The following is an 18,955-nucleotide window of genomic DNA, read 5'->3' as shown; positions in this document are numbered from 1 at the left end:
TCCTTAACGTAAGGATTGTTACACATCAAAGAAAAATCTCACAAGTGAAACAGACCAGGACAGATGGAGGCGAAACAATTTGGAGAAAACAGAAACTATGCAGCAAAACAAAAACCTGTAAAGACAACTATAATACCCTTAAAAATGGTATTGCATCCACGAGACACGATTGGGTCATGTGCTGATTCTGTCTATTGGGTCTAAGCGCCAATGTAAACACTCTTAAGTTCTCTGTCACACAAGTGTTTAGAAGCTGGCCAATTGCATTCCCACACTTCCTTGCAGCTGCTTCTGGTTAGGTTCTGCCAAAGGGGGAAGGTGGCAGGAACAAAGGAGACATTTTCCATTTCTGCTTTGGTAATGTATCTGGCAGCAAAAGCAGCAGCAGGGACAGTGGTGTTTCAGTGCTTCTGAAAGCAATGACACAGTTCAGTGCAATGGTGGCAGGAGCCATGATTCTTGCACAGCTGCAGTGAGGGTGGCTCCTCCAGCCCTTCTGACACTATTATAGCTAGTCCCCTATCAAATCCCTCTGCTTGAAATAGCTAGGTTTGTTTTCTTGAGTGAACACTGAAACCTATATATATAAAGAAACAAAATACAAGAAAAAACTCTTGGATATTAAAAATATGAAAGCAGAGCCAGGCACTGGTGGCTCACACCTATAATCCTAACTACTTGGGAGGCTGAGATCACGAGGCTCATGGTTCCTGGCCAGCCCATGCCAAAAAAAAAATAAATAAAAGTTTGTGAGAACCTGTCTCAGTAGAAAAAAGCTGTGGTAATGTGCAGCTTCATTCCAGCTACAGCTAGAAGCATAAGATCACAATCCAGGCCAGCCTGGGTGAAAAAGCAAAAAGACCTTATCTACAAAACAACCAGAGCAAAAAGGGCTGGAGGTATGGCTCAAGCAGTAGAGTGTTTGTCCTGAGTTCAAACCCAAGTACTGAAAAATGTAAAGCTGAAGTAAAAATCTGAGCAAAAAAAGAAGAGTGTTCACTAGATCATTCAGGAAGTAGAGAAAACCGGCAGGTTGTGCATATGTCTGTAGTCCCAGCACTTGGGAAACAGAGGTAGGAGGATCATGAGTTTGAGGCCAGTTTGGGCTATATAGCAAAATCCTGTCTCAGAGAACCAAAAAAAAAAAAAAAACAAAACAAAAACCCAAGAGAAATAAAAGCAAAAAACAAAAACAAAATCTCAACATATTTGCTCAGTATTTACAGTAAATTATGTCACAATATCATTACCATGAGGTAAATTACAGATTCTTGTATTATATAAATGCCACATGATACGTGCCTGGCGTTGAGTGAGACACACACAATGTACTGCCTTGTACTTTTTTTTTTTTTGGCTGTTCTAGGGCTTATGCTTAGGCCCTTGTGCTGGCTAAGCAGGCACTCTACTACTTGAGCCATGCCCCCAGCTACTAGTTAGTATAATTTTAAGAGCAAAGAAATGTCAATTTGAAGAAAACTAGAGAAAGACTATAATACTCTAATCAATGACACTCTGAGAAGAACATGAAATATATTCATGGGCTTGATAAGCTTTATTTGAATGTCTGCATAAATATGACTTAATGTCAAGTGGAAAGGGTTAAGATTTATTAAATGATAAAACTTGAAGCTTCTCTTTAGCCGGTCTTTGAATTTGGCTGGCTGACATACCGCTATTAGGCTGACTCACTGTCCGTTTTGACCACACGGCCCGCCTCTCTTCAGTCTCTAGGTGGCTTTTCTCATGTCTCTGGAAACCTCTCACACTGTTTTCATTTACAACACAGGGCAAGATTTTTATTTCTTCATCCCCACTCCATCAGCGGCAAACCTATGGTCCTTAATTCTCTTGTTTGAATTGTGGCTATTTGCAAACAGTGTACAAATGAGGAACTTAATGTGAACACACAAAGACACTTATAATTATATGCTGTAACAGTTAACTTCTTTTAAATTTTTTCATTAAAGAATCATTTTTCTAATTTCTCCATAAAGCTATAAAAATACCTGTAAAACATAAAATGGCACTTTAGAATCCTGAACTATAAGATACACCTTGTATGATTTATAACTAAGAATAAATTGTTTAATTCTAAGAGTGAGAATTTCTGAGTGCTTTCAGTAAGCATTTACTAGAAGGAGCCAGAAAGATTTAAAGATATTCCATTTCAGTCTGGGGGTGCAGCATGGGCAAGGCTCTGGGTTAGAACCCCAGTACCAAAAGAAAAAAGATTTTCTTCTTTAACTCCAACTAACTTTTTGCAAAACTACCGATAGGCACTAATGATGAGATTAGTCTGGAAGGCACAGACTTGTATGCTAGGAGTGCTAGAGGCCTTTGCATCCAACTGATTGAAGCGTTCTTCCCTATTTTCTCTCTTATATTTAAAATAGAAGTACAAATATACATATGGTAAAAAGTACACAGAGATCAGAAAGATCTAAAATAACAATACCCTTTCCCCATAACATGGCCCATTGATGTCTTCAAATCTGGAAGTTGTATGAGTGATTCACAAACAAAGTTGACTTTGGAGTCTTCTCTGTAAATATTTTTCAAGTCTTTGGAACTGTGCTGACAGTCTCCTATAATACCTCTGTTACAGAGGAAAGCCATGCAGTCTTCTCCTCCATGGTGAAAATCCAAAGATAAGATACACACTGTTCAATGCACACACAGTGAGGTCCAGGCAGCACCCCAGACACCATTGGATTGAGTCATGGCCCCAGAGAGGCCCAGGTGTCATCCCTGAAATTTAGGAATCTCATTTACTAACAAAAGTTAAGAAAACTTTCTTCTTAATCAAAATGAGGGAATCTGGTTCTTTTAAATGGTGAGACTTACTTAACTCAGCCAGAGATATGGGGCATACAGAATATCTTCATTTAACATTGTACAAAAAGACATGGGCCAGGCTCCCCAGCAGTCAGGTGAAGGTCAAACTTTCACTAGTGAGCAAATGGAAGGTGAGATAGCCAGGGACTAAGGACAGAGAAAGAAAATCCCTCCAGGGCAACCCCTACCTCAGAGCACCCCACTCTCTGGCCAGCAGAAGAGACTTACAGAGACGCTGCCCCAGGAACTCAGCCAAGTCCTTCCTGAATGCCTCGGATCCTCCTGGCCAGCTGCACGTCCTTGGGGAAGAGAGTGACTCGGCCAGCATGTAAGGAGAGGAGGTAGGCGTCCTCAAAGAGGTGAACTAGAAATGCTTCTGCTGCCTGGGGCAAAAAGAGAAAGACTGACATGGATGCTGGGCATAAACCACTTTTTGTTGGAGACCTGCTGACTTTAATCTGAGGGCTCAAAGAACTGACAGGAAGTGCTAATGAATGGGACTGAACTCTGCCACCACAGAACCCCTTGAAAACCCTCATGGGTTAACATGTCACTGGATCTGGCCTGTGACAACCTATAGGCAGCCGTGGAATTCTGGAATGCTCTTCCTTCCATTCAACCTTCACACAACTGTACCTTACCTCTTGAAGGGCCAACAGGGCCTGGGCTTGCCAGCTGAAGTCCACACCACGAGTGAATTTAGTGCATATTTCTCTTGCCTGTGGAATGGAGATGAGGGTGGGGATGGGGATGAGTAGAGAGCAACAGAAGAGATTCAGGTGAAGATGGACCCTCTCCAAGTGTCTCCAATGAATCCTCATTTCCATCATTCTGTTTTGACCCTTAATCTTAAGGCCTGGCTCGGAGCGGGTGTCAATGCCTAGCATGTCTCATTGGCGGCAGAGGCACCCATGATGAGGAAGTAGTCTCCGGGGTGGGGAAAGTGATCAAAGCATGGATGGATTTGAGGGTTGTATTTATACAATCAGAGGGCACTGTTTCAAAGATAGTGGGTAGAGATTAATTCCATAAAGAATTGCTAGGTGCTCTTGAAGAGCTCATGCTTTCAGAAGATCAATTCCTGACCAGCTTAGAGAAGATGTCTCTCAGCCATCTCTGTAAGAGATGGTGGGGTCCCCCCGCCCTGGGAGATTTAAAGATGAGAGTGGCTCACCAGACGGCCGAAGGGCAGCTTCCTTATCAAGAGGTGTGTGCTCTTCTGCAGGTTTCGGATCTCCCTAAGCCAGCCATGTCTCACCCGACGGGAAGTGCCTGAACAAGAGTTGAGTCATGAAGGGAAAGTGCATTGGAAAATAGGTGGTGCTTTACAGCTTGGCTGAGACAAACTACCCTCCACAAAGGCGGTGATTTCTGTTTTAGTCACTGCTATTATCTTCAGCAACCAGACAACAGCAGACAGCTGCTATAAATAAATACCTGTTAAAGGAGTGAATGGATGAGTCTTTGAGGTTTGAGTGCTAACTTTTCCATGAAGCCTAGCCCAAACTCTAGTCACTTTCCAACAGATGGGTCACCTCCCTCCGCTGGAACCTACGGCACTTGGTGCATCTCATATCTTTCCAACCTAGATTGGAAATTCAGTTGTTTTGCTTCTAGGTCCTCTTTCTCTTTTTTTAAATAGCTTGAAGGAATCAGATATTACCTAGTCCAATTTCCTTGGCTGGATTATCCTTGGGGCTCAAAAAAGTAAAGATAGTTGGCCAGAGTTCATTAGAAGCCAGGTTGGGACCTTGGAAATGGAATAACTCAGTGCTAGTGTCAGAAAGGTGGGCTAAGGAGTCACAGCCGTAGGCTCAATTCTAGCTCCAACAACAACAAAATCTTAAAAAAGATCCCTAAAATCCAAATTCTCGCTAGAGGTATTGCTTAACTGGTAGAGTGCTAGCAAGCTTGAGGCCCTTAATTTAAACCCCAGTTCTGCAGATAAATAAATGCCAAATTCTCTAATTAGGAATTAAAAACACATTACAAAAAATTTCTAACTAATCCTTACGTTGAAGAGGAAACTTAACTGAAACTAGACTATTTGCAATTAATAACAATAAAAAATGTATTTTTCAAAACATGAGATGTAGCCAAAATAGTTCTTGAGTAAAACAATAGCCTTAAAATGTATCTGTCAGAAAACAAGAAAATCCAAAGATAGCTAAGTTCAACTCAAGTGCTATTAAAATAAACAAAAAGATAGAGCAAGAGAAATATTACAGATAATGAAATTAGTGAAAATGAAAGCTAAATAAAAATAGTACAATTGCTCAATAAATATAAGAGCCAATAAAAATGAATGAACCTCTGATAAATTAAACAAAAAAATAAAAAAAAGAAGACAATGCAATGCAAAGATAGCATTTGGAAGGATAAAATTAACTTTGGAACGGTAACTCAAGGTCCAGCCCAGAAAACAGAATCCATACCATGTAGTCAGAAGAGCTACAAGGCTATGGGGTAAGGGAGGCAATTCAGAGATGCCTTTGCGAGGCAGCTGTCAGTGTGACTTTATCCTGGATGAGGGAGGTTAGGGAACAGGGCCAAAGACACAGGGCAGTGTCCAGGGGACCAGTGACATTTTAAGAGGGAGAACCCAACCCTAGGAGATAAGCTACAGAGAGTTGTCTCCCCTCCCACCACTAGATGGCAATGCAGTCTCTAGAGACAAGACTTTAATAAGACATAGCAGCCACAGAAAACATAAAGATGAACACAAGTAATGATCACCAAACAGCTTAAGACCAACACCATGAAAGAAAGGAATCAAACTCTAGAATGAAAATACCACGTACCGGAGACTAATGTGAATTAACAGAGAGAAGAGATAGGCTTTGAGAGAAACAGATAATAAATTCAAAGGGGTAAGAGATATAAAACCCATAGACCAAGAACAAGGAGTTATGAAAAGTAACCAATCAAAGAGATCATGGAAAAGAACTGGAATTAAGCATGCTAAAGTTGGTCTTGAAATGCCAACATAAGTAGTTGGAATTTAATTCTAAAGTAACGGGAAACCAAGGAAGAGTTTTAAGCAAAAGATCATCAGAGCCAAGTGTGGTGGCATATGCCTGTAATCCTAGCACTTGGGAGGTGGAGGCAGGAGGATCTTGAATTTAAGGCCAGCCTGAGCAGAGCAGCAAGACCCAGCCTCAAAAAGAAAAGATCATCTAGCTGCTGTGTTAAAGAAAGAACTGGAACAGGCCAAGAGTGGAAGTAGAGTGGTGTAGTGGCTGGTTAGGAGGCTCTACTGTGAGAAGGTGGAAGGGTAAGAGAGGGGAGGGAGACAGAGATACTGGTGGGAAATTAAGTATGTAATTTGGAGACAGTATTGCTTGAATTTGCGTTTGGTTGGATATGAGGTTAACAAAAATGAACATCTCCCAGGTTTATGGCTTGAACAGCTGGGTGTGTGGCTGTGCCATTTACTGAAATGGGGAAGACTGGAGATGAAGAGGTTGTGGGGGATTAATCAGAAGTTCAGCTTTGGAAGAGCATTTGGGTAGAAAGGCATTTGTCAGGGGAGGGATCTGAGCAGTACACAGATTTTTGAACTGTCAATGTATGAGTGATATTTAAAGACAAAGGGATGGATGAGATCACTGGGAATAGGATAGGAGGGAAAGGGATGTCAAGGAAGTCAACACCTCACCAGAGCTGGAGAGGTGACACAGGCAATCAAGAACACCAAGTAGCAACTTCCAGGGTGCGTGGTGTCGTGGAAGCCAAGGTAACAGAATATTTCAAGGAGACAGTGGCTCACTGTGACAAATGCTTCTCAGAGAGAACAGAAAAATGACATAGACCTACCTATTGGATTTGGCAACTTGGAAGTTGGTGGTGGACTGTTAGGAGTAGTTCAAGTGGACTAGAAGTAGGGGGAGTGCCTGTGGGGAGTAGGATTGGAATGGATTGAAGGGCAAATGGGAAGTGGGGATACAGGCAATGTGTGTACACTTAGTTAAGTCTGGCGGCGCACATCTGTGATCCTAGCTACTCAGGGAGATCAGGAGTTAAAAGCCAGTCTTGTCTATGTACTAAGACCCTGTCTCCAAACAAGCAAGTCTGTCAACTTAAAAGGGGAGCTCTGAAGGAAAGTAGAGAGAAGTGGGAAATATAGGGATTTGGGAAGGTGGCGGGGCAAGGAAACACTCCTGCCCTTTTCTTAAGATTACATATTCTAAAGCACATTTGTTATAGTTTGGATTTAATTCTTTTTTCTGTTTTGTTTGGGTTTTGGCGATACTGGGGTTTGAACTTTGTGCTTGCTAGGCAGTCACTCTACCACTTTAAGCCATGCTTCCAGCCATTTTTGTGTTGTTTATTTTTGAGATAGGATCTCTCTTTGTGCCTTGAGCTGGCTTGGACCCCAATCTTTCTACTTGTGCTTCCCTGTGTAGCTCAGATGGCAGATATGCAACACTGCACCCAGCCATTAGCTGATGAGTCTTGAGAATGTTTTGATTGGGCTGGCTTCAAATGGTGATCCTCCTGATCTCCTCCCATGTAGCTAGGATTATAAACTTGAGTCACTGATCCGGCCTGTATTTAATTCTTTTTTAAAAAATTCATTTTTCTAATATTATTGTTGTACTAGGGGTACACTGTGACATTTACAAAAGTTCTTACAATATATCATAGTCGAATTCACCCCCTCCATCATTCCCCTCTATCCTCCCCCCCATTCTTAGAATAGTTTCAACAGGTCTCATTTTCCCATTTTCATACATGAGTACCTAATATTTGCACCACATTCATCCTCCTCCACCTTTTCCTTATGGATTTAATTCTAAGTGCAGAGAGAGAAGAAAATGGGAAGCCCCTTTGAAGATGAAAGGATATGACTAAGAGCCCACCTAAAAGGAGTGGCTTTTGATAGGACGGGGAACACCTTGGCAAGCCCATCAACAGCTAAGAGTAAGTGGGGTGACAGAAGGTGAAGGAAGTTGAAGAGATAGAAAAATATAGGGGAGAGTGGAAATGCAAAATTCCCAGACAACAGCAGTAGGACTGTTAAGATGTGTGTGTGCAAGCCTGAGGTATAAAACTTTTCATTCAGCCAGGAGTGACGGATGGATGCTTCTGTAACTGAGAGCACGACAAAGATGACCTGCACACTGCTCTCACAATACTAGACTCTCCCTCACTATAACACGCAATAAGAAATAAAACGAGTAAAAATGCAAAGGAGTCAAAAGTCATTATTTGCAGATGATATAATAGTCTGCTTAAGAATTCCAACAGAAGCAACAAAAGGAGTTACTAGGATTGATGAGTTCAGCAAGCTGGCTGAATGCAAAGGTTAAATACTTAGGTTTTAGGGCTGGAGATAAAGCTAAAGGTAGAGCACTTGCCTAGGAAGGCCCTGAGTTCAAAGTCGGTACAAAGCAAACAAAACAAAAAAAAACAACCACAAACCTTATGTTTTGTTAAAGAAAAAAAAATCCACTCACAACAGCAACGTCTAAAAATAACCTAGAACCCATCTTTTCACCCGCACTCTTGCTGTGTGTCAAAGAGAAGTACAGCAGCCACGTGCAGTTCAGGCACTGGCCACCTCCAGCCAGTGGGTCCCCCACCCAGTCAGTTTCTGGAGACTCAGAAACTGAGGACCACAGACTTCTCCCTCTTCCCAGGGACACAGGAAGCAGGGAGAGTGCACTGGAGTCACCAAAAGCAAAAGAATACTTTCAACAAATTAAAAAAGGCCCAGAGGCTGGGGTGGGAGGTGGTAGAGCGCTAGCTTGGCACGCTGGGAGGCCCTGGGTCCCATCCTGCCCTGAACATGAAATTCTCAAAAGGCCACACGGATGCGTAACATCCTGCACGTGCCAGAGCCCTTTACGTGACTTTGTTCCAGTTAGCTGGCAGGTGTGCGCCTCAGCCTTCTGGCCAGCTGGAAAATGGGCACGATTTTGTGTAACGTGACTGTCACACAATCACGAAAACCAGCTGACCCCAACGCCTCGTTGGTGGCAATCAGCGCTCGCAGCAACAGGGGGCCGAGCAGCCCCTCGCCCGAGGGCCCCGCCGACCCGGGAGCTGGGAGTTGGGACTTGCAGTGCCTCCCTCCCGGGGCGCTTACCTCGGGAGGGCCTCGGCAAGGTGCCGGGGGTCGGGGTCGGGGTCGGGGTCGGGCTCGCGCCGCGCTTCCTCGGGGTTTCGGGCTTGCGCTTCCGGCGGTGCGGGCCCATGGCGGACCGCAAGGGTTCCGGCGCACGGCCCACACAGCTCCAGCTCGGCCCTCTGGGTCTTGGGACAAAAGACCAGGACTGGGAATGGCCGGAGAGCGCCCCAGGAGAATGCCGCGAAAGAGCCGGGGCTCGAGCACAGTCCGCGCCGCCTACTTCCTCGGCGTTTTTTAAAACCCCAATACGTAGACTCCCAGTCCAATGAGAGAGCAGGCTGCGAGACGGACGGCAGCGGTGATAGGAGGAGAGAGGGGACAAATTGGAATCAGCCAATGGGCACGTGGAGAAGCGAAGGGAGGCGGGGCCTTTCGTCCCCTTTGCTTGCAGAAAGCTGCTGATCTTCCAGGGATGGGACGGTGGCCGTCTCTGCCCTCTAATTAAAATATGGGGGTCCTGGAGGCGTGGCTCAACGGTAGCGTACCCGCCTATCAAACACCAAGCCCGGAGTTCAAACTCCAGAACCGCCAAAAAAAAAAAAAAAATTGAAAAACCAATTTAACTGCATGTACATTACCTCTCTGGAGGAGGGAGAAGGGGGTTCCCTTAGATTCCCAGTTTTCACACAAAATCACAGGTACTTTAGATCCACACACATGAAAAGAATTTTAAGATGTCATATAAAATGGAGCGTCTCACAGGTTGGAAGTTTCAACAAAACAGAATAAAAAGTAGAGGAAAGTTTAAACAGAGAGGAAAAAGCGCCTCCTCCTAGAAGTGCAGGCAGGGATGGGAGACAAACTGAAGAATGGTGGTCCTTTTGTGGGTTCTATATGCTCCGAGCTGGTGATAATACACACCTTCAAGTCCAAGTCTGTCAACTCCTAATCATTAGACATTGTTCTGGGTGATCAAGATGGGGGCTGCTTATTATCGTAAAATGTAGAGACATGATCTAGGCCTGCCCTAAACACAGGGACAATAGGTGAGTTTTAGAACTTTCCTTTTGCAAGATAAATGCCTTCCATTTTTGTCTCTCTGTCCATACAAGGAGCCTTGCAATTCTTAACACCTCAAAGGGCAAGGCAGATGCAGACAGTTCATCTGTGTCTCTCTATTCTTATAACTTAACATCTAAAAGGAAGTGGTTGGAAGAGAGCTAGCTGCTCTAACTTTTCTGTTTTTACTTACTGGTTCTGATGTCCGAATCTGCCCCTTTTAATGTTTCTTAAAAATAACATAATTTCCCTGTCTCTTTGGCTATCTATCCTGCCTCAGTTACAGATGATTAGGGTCATGGGGACAACCTGGATGGCGGTTTTGAGGTCCTGGCAGGGCAGGCCTTAACACTATTGAATTATGCTGTTGAACTGTCCTGGTAAACGATCGTTTCCCGGTGTCTTGGGAATAATATGGATTCAGGTCCTGTCTGGGTACTTAAGAGTAAAGGGAATTTTAATTTCCTCACTTTACTTTTTTGAATTTTCTAAATCTTTTACTGTGAACTTTAATCAGAAAAATCCTTGGTTATAAAATCCGTGGATTCATGGAACTCTTGTGCAATGCTGGGGTTGTTACCAAAAGGTCAGAGCAGCTGTCCAGGTCCAGGAAGAGAGTTCAGGCAAGATGAGAAAATGCAGTGAAAGTGATAGCAAAGTTTACTAGGAAAGGAATACACTTTCAATAGACTGAAAATTGAAAACCATCTCTTGGGTGGGAATGACAATACTGACTTTTGGCACTTGAGTATGTATTGAGATAGCCCAAGAGAAATTTCTATCCCCTCAGGTCCAGCCTATAGGACTGAGGTCATGGGTAAGTGACAGTGACACAAAGCTGGAGTAGACAAATGAATATTGAGTCCACCTGAACTTTAGGGCATGGTTTATAAGACCTGGGTCTTTGTTTTATTAAGTTAAAGAAATCCACATTAGGCTTGAACCCAAGGTGACTGCAGGAGAGAATGGCTCAAAGACAAATACAAAATGGAGGCAGAGATGCCAATCTTTCCTCCTGCTTATAGTTAATTGGTGGGCTCAAGTAAAGATGCTTTTCAGCAAAAGCAGTTTAAGTACTCTTACATTTTCTGTCAGAGACCTGTGATCTCTTCCTTCATTTCAGGTTCCTTTTGGGAATATCATTGCTCATGTCTGTTACCTATCAGGAGGATATGATGCAACTGCTATGAAAAAATGGTGTTAGGTGTGGCTCTGTCCACCAAAAGCTGTATTGATGTCTTGGTACCCAAATGTAGTAGTGTTCAGAGGTGGGGACTTTCAGAAGTGACTGGATCACAGAGGCTCTGACGTCCAGGCAGTTAATTCATTGATGGGTTTATAGCTTAATGGGTTTGGGGAAAGAACTGTGTTGTAAAAGCAAGTGGCTCTCTTTGCTTTCTGGCCACCACAAGGTGAAAAGCTTTGCTACACCATGCCTCCCTGCCGTGATGTTCTGCCTCATCACAGGCCCAGAAATAACAGCACCTAGTTCAGGGACTAAACCACTGAAGCTATAAGCCAAAATAAATCCTTCCTCCTTAATTTAATTTGCTCAGGCATTTTGTCACAGCAACAAAATGGTTCTTCAAAAAAATTAAAGAGGAGCTGGGAGTGTAGCTCAGTGGTAGAGCACTTGCTTAGCAGGCATGAGGCCTTGGGTTTGATCCTCAGCACTGAAAAAAACCCACACAGAATTGTTATATGATTCATAAATTCAATTTCTGGCTATATATATAAAAGAACTGAAAGCAGGTACTTCAACAGGTATTTGTTTACCCATGTTCATAGCAGTTTTATTCACAATAGCCAAAAGGTAGAAACAACCTGAATGACCGTTGACAGATGAATGGATAAACAAAATGTGGTGTGTATTTATATATATGTATGTATGTATCTATCTATCTGTCTGTCTGTGGAGAGTGGAGTATGAGAAGCCTATGAGAACTTGACATAAGCACAGCTATGTCAAATAATCCACAGGCTGGGTGAGGGCAAAATGCAGCACAGCTGCTTTTCCTAAGATGTTTATGTCCAGAGAGTAGTGATGGCAGGTTCTTCCTATTCCCAATAACTACAATGTCACCCGCCTCCCCCCCCCCCGCCCCCCCCCCCCGCCCCAGCCCCGCAGAACTGTTGCTTTACCTCGTTTGCCACTGTATATAATAAACTCGCTGGAGGTGGAGGAGGCTGTTGTGAGTCTCCATCAGAGTGCCCAGCCCACCTCACCCCAGCTTTCTGCATGTTTGTTTTCTGTCTTTTGTCCTTTCTCAATTTCCCATCACTCCCAGTTAGGTTTCTACGATGAGCTCGCACAGGCCTCGGGATATATCCTCAAAAGGGAAGAAATCCTGACATCTGCTACAGTATGGATGAATGCTGAAGACATCATGCTAAGTGAAATAAGCCACTCACAAAAGGCCACTCTATGATTCCACTTACTCATGTACTGTACATACGTAGGGTACATGCAGTGCTCAGATTCATAGAGACAGAAAACAGAATGGCTGCTAGGGGTTAGGAGGAGGGGTAATAGCATTTATTGTTTAATGGGAACATAGTTTGAGTTTGGGAAGATGAGAGTTCTAGAGATGCAAGGTGGTCATGGTCACACAACAATATTAATGTATTGAATGTTATTGAAGTGTAGATTTCAAAAATGTTTAAATGGTAATTTTTATATCTATTTTACTATGAAAAGGGAAAGGAATGGAAAAAGAAAGTTTTTTTAAACTAAATCCAATGAGGTATAGTCAAATCATAGAAAAGATGTTCTTCAATAATCCAGGTGAACATAGAAGGAAGAAATCCACATACACTGGTCCTCAACAGCCATTAATCAGACAAAGAAAATCTTTGCTCATTAATTTTGCTTTAGACAGACAGCCCTTTCTTTGTTCAAAAAGAAGAAAACAGAACTAGAATTCATAACAAATTAATAAAACTGGTTACTTATGAAGTAGTGATAAATGGATGAAGACAGAGGAGGGGGTGATGTTTATCAATGCATACATTTTAATATCATTTTGATTTTTGAGCCAGTTGAACTGCTAATCTGTTTTAAAAATAAATTAAAAGTAATAAAATAGTTTGAGGAAATTAAGTAGAATACTAGACTTCTCTGAATTCCATAGTTGTTGAATGGAACAGAGTAGTAAATTATAGATCCTAGATCTTAGGGATTCTTAATGCCACCAACTGTCCTGGCAATGGGGTAGCTGAGCGTGGGAGAAAGAAAAGGGAGAAAATTAGTCAGTTGTCCGAAAACATCCGGCAGAGACCCCTTCTGAAGCTCAAGTTTAGATTGTAGAAGAAATGTATGCAGGTTTCTTCCCAGGCTTAGGACCTAGAATTCCATTTCTGATCCTTATAAGACCCTTTGAAAGACATATATATGGTCAAGGCCATGCCCACATAGATGGAAATGAAAATCAGAAGAGAAGTTGAAACACATGAAATGGAAATCGATCATTCCCTGGATTATCTAGCAACCAACTCTCCTGACTTGGTCAGGAGTACAACAGCCCTTCCTTACCCAGGGTTAGACTGGATGGCTCTCAGTGAATCTCAGTTTCTCCTGGCTCCCCACCCAGCCTCTGTACAACTGTTAACCACTTCTCCTAGTGCTCCTGCTTCTGACTGGCAAATGAACAGATCAAAGAAGTGAGATGAAAATGGCCAGGACAATTAACTCTGCTGGTTTCTGGTCCTGGAGACAAAGCAGAGATCTAGAAAACTCACCTGACCTTTGATTTTGGGAGTTGGGAGGTTTTCTGGTGACCTCAGCTTCAAGCAAGCCATAAAATGAAGGCCTTCTCTCAGCATTTCTCTTCATGAGCAGGGAAGTGGGTGGCTTTCTGTTCTGTCCTTAGCTTCTCCCCCATGACTTATCACTGGTCCTGACACTATTCCTGTGGCCCCTGGGCCTCATGGGTGTGCACATGACCAGGACCAACACTTAAGGAGGTCTAGAAGGAGATGAGGATAGTATCACCAGGTGTCAGCATTCAGCATAGAGGCCCAGTGGGAACAAGAAAAACAGGCCTCATTTAATGACAGCTCAGCCAGCCACACTCCAGGCCACTCTCATTCTTTCTGGTCTCCACTATCTTTGAGGTCACTCCTTTAATATCGCATATGGGTTCCCAGGACAATCTTCTCTGCAGTCTTTCATGACCCAGCCTCTATTTTTCAAAATGATTACAGAGGTCCTCTAAGACTCTTCATTCTTCCCTCTCTGTTAAGCTCTTAGAAATGTCCTTATCTGCAACCCTGAGCTCATTCTTTTAAACTGTTTCTTTTATTGCCTACAGTTTATCATTTCTCCTCTAGAAAGGTGAGAAGGGAAGCCGTACTTCCTCTGAAACCCGACTGTCAGAAAATATGTGGGGCTACTTTGATGTGTTTTGGAGTCATCATTGGTGGGCCCTGATAGCATGGAATGCCTCATCTTCCTATGACAGCTCTTGTCTGGATGAACAGAGGATGGAAGTGATGTTCCCATGGCAGACAGAGAGGCTGGTGTGTGTGTGAATGTTGGTGAGCAGCAGGTGTGTCATAGTGGGGACATGAACATGACACAGCTTGCAGAATAGAGCACCCTGAAGGAGCTCAGCCAGGGTTTTGGGTGTGACACCTTCCTACTAAGAAGGCTGACAGTGAGAAAGCTGGGGCCTAGAAGAATTCCACCACAGAAATTCTCCCCTCTAAGGTGGATGATAACACACCTTGCACAACAGGGGATAGCAGATGGGGCCCCAGATCTCAGCATAGGGAGAGAGGCTCAAGTTAGCCTGTTGCTGTGGTACTAATCCCCATTTGCTCCTGCACCTGGATCGGGCCCACTAAATGGATTTTTACTCGGTCATCTGCTCCGTATCATCTGCCCTCTTTGATCTCTTTTTGTTTATTTGTGGTACTGGGGATCAAACCCCATGCTAAGGGGGCTAAGCTAGTGCTGTACCACAGAGGTACATCTCCAGTCCCAGTGTTTGATCTTTTGTGACTAGAGCAAAACCCAAATCCCAAAACTCCCTGTACTTAATTTAAAGGGCTATCTATGAAAATGTGTATACTTGATTGAAGGCACAATGAGTACGTGCTATGAGCAAAGCATCATACAAGGTACCAGGGATACCCAAGATGTGGCCCGTCCTCAGGAGTTTGTAGAAGTCATATGCACATATCACTCCAGGATGAAGTACAGAACTAATCAGAGCTAACAGTATGAGTGTTTTCTCTCGGCAGGTCCTCTTTTTAGTATTTTAGATCGAATAATTCATTTAGTCCCCTCAACTCTATGAGGTAAGATTTACTTTAGTGCCTATTTTGCAAATAAGGAAATGAAAGCCCCAAGGGATCACACAGGAAGTAGGTGAGTCGGGATCTGAACCCAGGCACCTGGCTGTGGAGTCTATGCTCCTAGTCACCACGTTATTATGTCTCATAATGGTATTCTATTATTACTCTTCACTAGAGAAAGGCAGAGTGAAGTGGGTGTGGTGATGTACTCCTGTGGTTCCAGCTATTCTGGAAGCTGAGGCAGGAGGTTTGCTTGAGCCTAGGAGGGTGGGGCTGAGATGCACTATGCTGCACTAGGCTCAGCATCACGTGACTTCCTGGGAATGAAGGATCACCAAGCTGCCCAGGCTGATCAGTAGTGGGATCACACTTCTGAATAGCCACTGCACGCTCACCTGGGCAATAAAGAGACTGTCAGAAAGAGAGAAAGAAAAGGGAAGGAGAGATGAAAGGAGAGAATGAAGGAGGGTGTAAAGGGGGGAAGGAAGATTGATTTTAAGATCCCAGGTAATTGAAGGTTCAAGATAGATGGATTTTTAAATGTATTTTCTCCATTATTTGAAAGTTATCTGGCTTAAAAATATCAACTGGGGGCTGGTGGAGTGGCTCAAGTGGTACAGCACCTGCCTAGCAAGCATGAGGCCCTGAGTTCAAACCCCAGTACTGCCAAAAAAAATTAACTAGAATTTCAGGGTACTTTCATGATCTGAGGCCCATCCTGGTTTTGATAGTCTTTTTTTTTTAAGTGTAAAGTGGGAAGAGTCCCCAGAGTTGGGAGTGGGGTCCCAAGAGAGGGTACCCCCATAGTCCCCATCTTTAGTCAGCACAGGATTGTGGCCTTAGTGTCATACACACAAGGCTTGTATCCTAGTTGTTTGCAGCTTTGTGTTGTTGGGAGTTTCCTTGCCTGCTCTAGGTGCCAGTTTCTCTCCTGTAAAGTGACAGTGGTGACACTTGCCTCATTTGGGAGGGTTAAAGACCTACCAAGTAGTCGTGTTTCCTTCTAGAGCTATGGCTTTTCTTTTTGGCTCTCTGAGCCTCTAGTACCTCAGGTGTAAGTTAGGTATTTCCTTACAGGGGTGCATGGAGACCAGGTGATATGGGGTACAGTGCTGTCAAAGGGTAAATAGCACTGGAATGTGTGACTCACTGGTTACTGTGAGTGGTTGCCTGGTTCTGGTCAGGGACCCCTGGAGGTGGGCACAGGTGTCTGAGACAGGCTGAGGTAGGGAGAGGGAGCAGAACTCCCAGCCTATGAACCCATCCTTCCCATAGCAACCTGAGGGACCCCACGGGCTGGTAGGGGGCCATGCACAGGGACACACAGTGTTCTAGGCTGGATTCCTGGACTTGTCTGCCTTTGTGTGGTCCTGGCTAAGGACTGAGGGGCACTGGTGGGGTAAGGCCATGTCCCAATTGATGGAGACTGAGTGCAGAGCTACCGTGAGCCACCCAGGCCACTCATGGGTTCTCACTGAGTGGAAGGCCTTGCACAAAAACTGTTTCCTAATCAGTGTATCTTGGGAATTAGAAAAGAAATCATTAAAGACGTGGAACATCCTTAGATTTAGCAGGCACAGTTGGTGCTGGGCTCCCTTCCCTCACCACTTTCCCATGCTTAGCATCTGCCCTGCCATGGCACCTCTCTTAGCCCCACCTCTCGATTTAGAGTACAATGATTTCCAGTGGGGGTCGATATGAGCTGGGGATTACTGGTAGTAATGAAGCCTTGCAAGCAGCTAGAGCAACCAGCAGCCAACACAGAATAAACCCATCCACAGAGAGTCAGTTATTTGATCAAAACAGAGATGCATATGTCAATTTCCCTCTGTGAGGAAAGAGAGCACAGGGGTTGTGACCTAAGTAATCTGTCCTGCTGTTACCACAGTGTACTTCATGAGTGCCAGCTCAGCGGGATGGGAAGCCAGAGGGCAGGGGAGGGGACAATGCAGCCTTTGGCTCACTGTGTGGTCCAGGCCATGGTAAGTTGTGCAGTCTCTCTGAGCCTCTGTATCCCCACGTTAGATATGAGGGTTATAGGCTGTGCTTCACAGAGTGACTATAGGATTGAGCAGAAAAACAGATGAGGCGCACTAAAGTTGATCCTGCACCTTTCTGCTCTGCTCATGTAGCTGAAATTATCCCAAAGCAGAGTGCACTCAGGGACAGACAGGATGAGAATGGCAGAGGACAGATTTCTGTGGGACACCTTTCTTCCCTGCTACAATGGTATATGAGCAAACTACACTGTAGTCCTCACCCCTTCTCTGCCCCCAGCAATGCCTGCTTCCTCTCCTCCATCACTCTGGAGGAAACCTGCTTTCAACTTGACTTTTACAGTGTCTTCCCTTATTGATAACTATTGCTTTGGATGGATGGGGATACTGGAAGGACAATTCCAAAGAGCATTTTGTTTATAGAATGAAGGGAAAACACACCAAAAGAAAGGAAGGATAGCTATACTGGAGCCTGCACCCTGCTCCTTGTGGTTCTGGAGTAGAAATGAAGACCAATGGTGGAGCATCCTGAGGAGCCTGGGGCCAAAGGCTGAGTGAACTCTCTGACTCCTAAGAAGTCCATGAGACAGTCTGATGTAGTGAGCCACATCAGGCTCCAGGACATGGAACTCTGAGGCAGCCCTTCTCAAACCCAGAAAAGTGGTGTACCTCTAGGGCTCTCTACAGGGAAAAGGGAGATATGAAACCATAGAAGGAAGCACAAATCCTGACTTCCAGGTCATCAGTTTTATCTTGTGGCAAGTAACAAAAACATTATACCTATACTGAATGAAACACAAATATATTACAGAGCACAAGATTCACATTCACTTTTAAAATAAGGCAAGATTTTAAAAATTAATCATTAGCTCTACAGGCTTCCAGATAATCCCTCCCAAATGTGAGTTCCTATTCCTCCTCATACAGGCTTGGGAGTACTTCAGGGGGAAAGGAGAAGCACTGCCCCAGGGTGGGACTCAGTTTCTTCATGTCTGAGAAATTTTTGACAAGTGTTCTTAATGAAGAAGGGTAATTTATAAACTTTAATGGCTATGTACTGAACTCCCAGTTGACCTTGGGTTTTGGAAGGATGTAGTCAAAAAGGCCAGAGAGGTGCTTAACGGCAAAACCAAGAGAAGCAACTTACGAGCACATCAGGGAGGTGAACACACTCAGAAATGCCAAGAACTCTCCCTTTTAGAGATTTTGAGGTACTATGACTTATCCAGGGCCACCAGTCAAGGTTGTGACAGAGCTGAGAACTCTAGTGCCTATTCCTCTTACCAGCAGAACAGGGGCCCAGTGCTGACTGCCTGGGCTGTTGTGACCTTGAGCAAAGGCCTGGGCTGTTGTGACCTTGAGCAAAGTGAAAGCCCACAGTACCACTTGGCAGGGTCCTAAAACTCAGCCTATGGGCGAGTCCTGGCAGGACAGATGCCTGGGGACTAACTCAGTCCCAGGGATCCCCCAGTATTGCTCTGGTGGAGCAAGGATAGTTCACTAAAAAGCAGATGTTTAAATTAGACTGCATTTGAACTGACGTTTCTGTTATGCTGATTTCAGGTTCAGGGCTGAATGCAAACTCTTACCATGCAGGGCTCCGTGAGCACTCAAAATGGCAGGTCATGGCAGACATTTTCCTGACCCTCCAATCTCAGCAGCAGAGTGGAGGCCTTACCACCCCCTGACC

The 18,955-nt window shown here is 44.2% G+C and overlaps 1 protein-coding gene across 4 annotated transcripts; it reads right to left on the bottom strand.

The window, feature by feature from the left end:
• Positions 1-1,532: 1,532 nt before the first annotated feature.
• Positions 1,533-18,913, bottom strand: Cenpa (centromere protein A). Of its 4 annotated transcripts, none has more exons than XM_074049342.1 (5): positions 13,709-18,913; positions 4,013-4,110; positions 3,480-3,557; positions 3,067-3,221; positions 1,533-2,751 (listed from the first exon to the last, which is right to left on the bottom strand). In XM_074049342.1, exons 1-4 carry the CDS (start codon positions 13,800-13,802, stop codon positions 3,087-3,089), a joined length of 405 nt encoding a protein of 134 aa, XP_073905443.1. In that variant the 5' UTR covers positions 13,803-18,913; the 3' UTR covers positions 1,533-2,751; positions 3,067-3,086. The 4 variants fall into 4 exon arrangements, with proteins under 4 accessions (XP_073905443.1, XP_073905444.1, XP_073905442.1 ...); XM_074049343.1 differs by having other exon boundaries at positions 13,714-18,913; XM_074049341.1 differs by lacking the exon at positions 13,709-18,913 and adding an exon at positions 8,930-9,190 and having other exon boundaries at positions 1,533-2,951.
• Positions 18,914-18,955: the final 42 nt, after the last annotated feature.

The sequence above is a fragment of the Castor canadensis genome, chromosome 12 (assembly GCF_047511655.1).
Source record: "Castor canadensis chromosome 12, mCasCan1.hap1v2, whole genome shotgun sequence".
NCBI lineage: Eukaryota > Metazoa > Chordata > Mammalia > Rodentia > Castoridae > Castor > Castor canadensis.
This window is presented reverse-complemented; position numbering and strand designations above follow the sequence as displayed.

Bases quoted from the DNA above. Each gene is read 5' to 3' on its own strand.
- Cenpa (XM_074049341.1), bottom strand. From the start codon at position 9,038: ATGGGCCCGCACCGCCGGAAGCGCAAGCCCGAAACCCCGAGGAAGCGC. The intron at 3,558-4,012 runs GTGAGCCACTCT...TCCATTCCACAG, and splicing joins AGCTGCCCTTCGGCCGTCTG to GCAAGAGAAATATGCACTAA. The intron at 3,222-3,479 runs GTAAGGTACAGT...TTTTTGCCCCAG, and splicing joins CCCTGTTGGCCCTTCAAGAG to GCAGCAGAAGCATTTCTAGT.